General features: G+C 59.0%; 1 protein-coding gene across 1 annotated transcript; it reads left to right on the top strand.

The window, feature by feature from the left end:
- Positions 1-1,249: 1,249 nt before the first annotated feature.
- Positions 1,250-2,080, top strand: LOC136470314 (uncharacterized). The gene has a single exon (XM_066468199.1). It carries the CDS (start codon positions 1,250-1,252, stop codon positions 2,078-2,080), a length of 831 nt encoding a protein of 276 aa, XP_066324296.1.
- The last annotated feature ends 471 nt before the right edge of the window (positions 2,081-2,551 follow it).

The raw sequence follows: 2,551 nt of genomic DNA, 5'->3' as shown, positions 1-2,551 counted from the left end.
GCGCCCTCCCTCCCCACTCCCCTGCCCCCCCCCCCCCGCGCGTGGTCCCCCCCGCGCGGCCGCCGGCCCCCCCCCCCCCCCCCCCCCCCCCCGCGCTGGGGGTACCTCCCCGGCAACGCGTACCCCCCCCCCCCGCGCTGACCCCCCACGCTGGGCCCTCCCGGCGCCGCCGCCCCGCCAGGCCCCTCACCGGCGCTTGCCCAGCCCCCGATCCGGCCCCGGCCAGGCGCGCCGCCGCGTGCAGCTCCGGCGTCGGCCCCGCAGCGGCCGCGGCCTCGCCCCGACCCGCCCCCGGCGCTGTCGCTGCCCCGCCCCGATCCGGCGTGCCCCGCTCTGTCCGCCGTCCGTCGTCCGCGCGCCGTTCGCCGTCCGCCGGCCCAGCGTCGCCGTCCTCGCCGCGCCGTCCTCGCCTCGCCGTGCCGTCCTCACCTCGCCACGCCATCCCCGCCTCGCCGTCCTCGTGCGCGCCTCTGCTCCACGCGCCGGTGACGCCGTCCGTGACGACGAGGTAGTAGTACTACTAGTAGTAGTAGTTTACTTTGTTAATACCTGCTTATATTCTTCTGCATGGATTGGAAATACATTTGTGGTTGTCGGCCATCGTGCGTGACATGTATATGTGTTTGTCGGCCATCGTGCCGTCTTTTCTTGTAGGTTTGGTAACCTTCCCGTACAGGGGAGGTGCTGCCGAAAATTTTTGTTCTCGCTAATTGTTTTTCTTTTTCAGGAGGGCTCCCATTGGAGGCTAGCCGGAGGAGCACGACTCGGCACTGCCCCGCTAGCCTTTCTTCACCGGCACCTGCGGTATGACCCCTCTTTCCGCCACATGTAGTCATAGGTCGCGTTACCCAGTTAGGCGTCTCCCGTCCGAAACGGATACGGTTGGAAGTATGCGTTCTTCGCATATGTATAACCGTATCCGTTTCGGATTGTCCACATTATTTGGACAACCCGAGGATGCGCAGACGAGGTTAGCTCCCATGTTCCGCTCCCGTCCGAGTCGGAGTTTCGGCAGGACCTCCCCGTTGTTCTCTGGATACACACTCTCCCCGCTGGGACGTGTATCGGGAGAATAGCGGGGAGGTGCTGCCGAAATTCTGTCTCGGACGGGAGTGGAGCATGGAAGCTAACCTCGTCTGTGCATGCTCGGGTGGGATTAGGACCTATCCTTCACCTATTAGATGGTAGGAGCGCGTTGTAGATGCACTTGCTGGTTTTATCACATGTTAACATTGCCGCATGACAGAGCATGGGTGACTGTGAGTGGATGTACTCGGGCTTCGCAAGTAAGAGCCACGAATGGATCAGGGGGACGACTGAGTTCCTGGAGCATGCATTTGGCCCAGCTGCTAAAGGGTCGATTCGGATGCCGTGTCCCTGCAGCGAGTGCAGGAACAAGAAGAAGAAAGTAAAGGCTCAGGTGTTGAGAGATCTGTTCAAGCACGGGTTCGTTCCAAACTATACCCGTTGGCGCCACCATGGTGAATACCATCCTATTAGGGACGAGGTGGTGCGACCCGTCCTTGAGGAGTATGATGGCGATGCCGGGATGGCAGACATGATGGCAGACTTCCACGAAGCATGGTTTGGCGAAGGAATGGATGTGGAGGAAGATCCGAAGCAAACCGCGAAGGCCTTCTACGACATGATGGACTCGGCACAGAAGCCCCTTCACGAGAAGACAAAGCTTACGCAACTGGATGCCGTCTCACGCCTGATAGGGTTGAAGTCGCAGCTGGGCATTAGTCGAGACGGCTTCGATCTCGTGTTGAGCATTGTTGGGGGACTGCTTCTGGTAGATCATGTCCTACCGACGAACACCTACGCTACACAGAAGCTCCTTCATGCACTTAAGATGTCGTATGAGGGGATCCATGCTTGTCCGAAGGGGTGCGTCCTGTTTAGGGGAGACCTCAAGGAAGCAAAAACCTGTCCGAAGTGCGATGCCTCTAGGTTCGTGTTGGTAGAAGGCTCTGATGGCAGCATGAAACAGTCTAAGGTCCCCGAGAAGGTCGTACGGCACCTTCCTTTCCTACCGAGGCTACAACGGCTGTATATGACGGCGGAGTCCGCGAAATAGATGACGTGGCACAAGAATGGCAAAAGATACTATCCTGACAAGATGGTACACCCGGCGGACGGTGATGCATGGAAGCACTTCGATAACATGAATCCTGTCAAGGCTATGGAGGCTCGGAATGTACGCGTAGCGCTGGCAACAGATGGGTTCAACCCGTTTGGAATGATGGCGGCCCCGTACACTTGCTGGCCCGTGTTTGTGATCCCCCTCAATCTCCCCCTCGGCGTCATGTTTGAACCTAAGAACGTGCTCTTGACGCTGAAAATACCTGGACACCCGGGCGACAATATGGGTGTGTTCATGCAGCCGGTGTGGGATGAATTGGAACTTGCTTGGGAAGAGGGGGTACTCACGTACGACCGGGCTACGAAGAGGAACTTCAGAATGCATGTGTGGTACCAGTATTCAATGCATGACTTCCTGGCGTATGGCTTATTCAGCGGGTGGTGTGTTCACGGGAAGTTCCCTTGC

Source organism: Miscanthus floridulus, chromosome 8 (genome assembly GCF_019320115.1).
Source record: "Miscanthus floridulus cultivar M001 chromosome 8, ASM1932011v1, whole genome shotgun sequence".
Classification (NCBI taxonomy): Eukaryota; Viridiplantae; Streptophyta; class Magnoliopsida; order Poales; family Poaceae; genus Miscanthus; species Miscanthus floridulus.
Note: the sequence above shows the minus strand (reverse complement) of the source record. Positions and strands in the feature narration are given on the sequence as shown.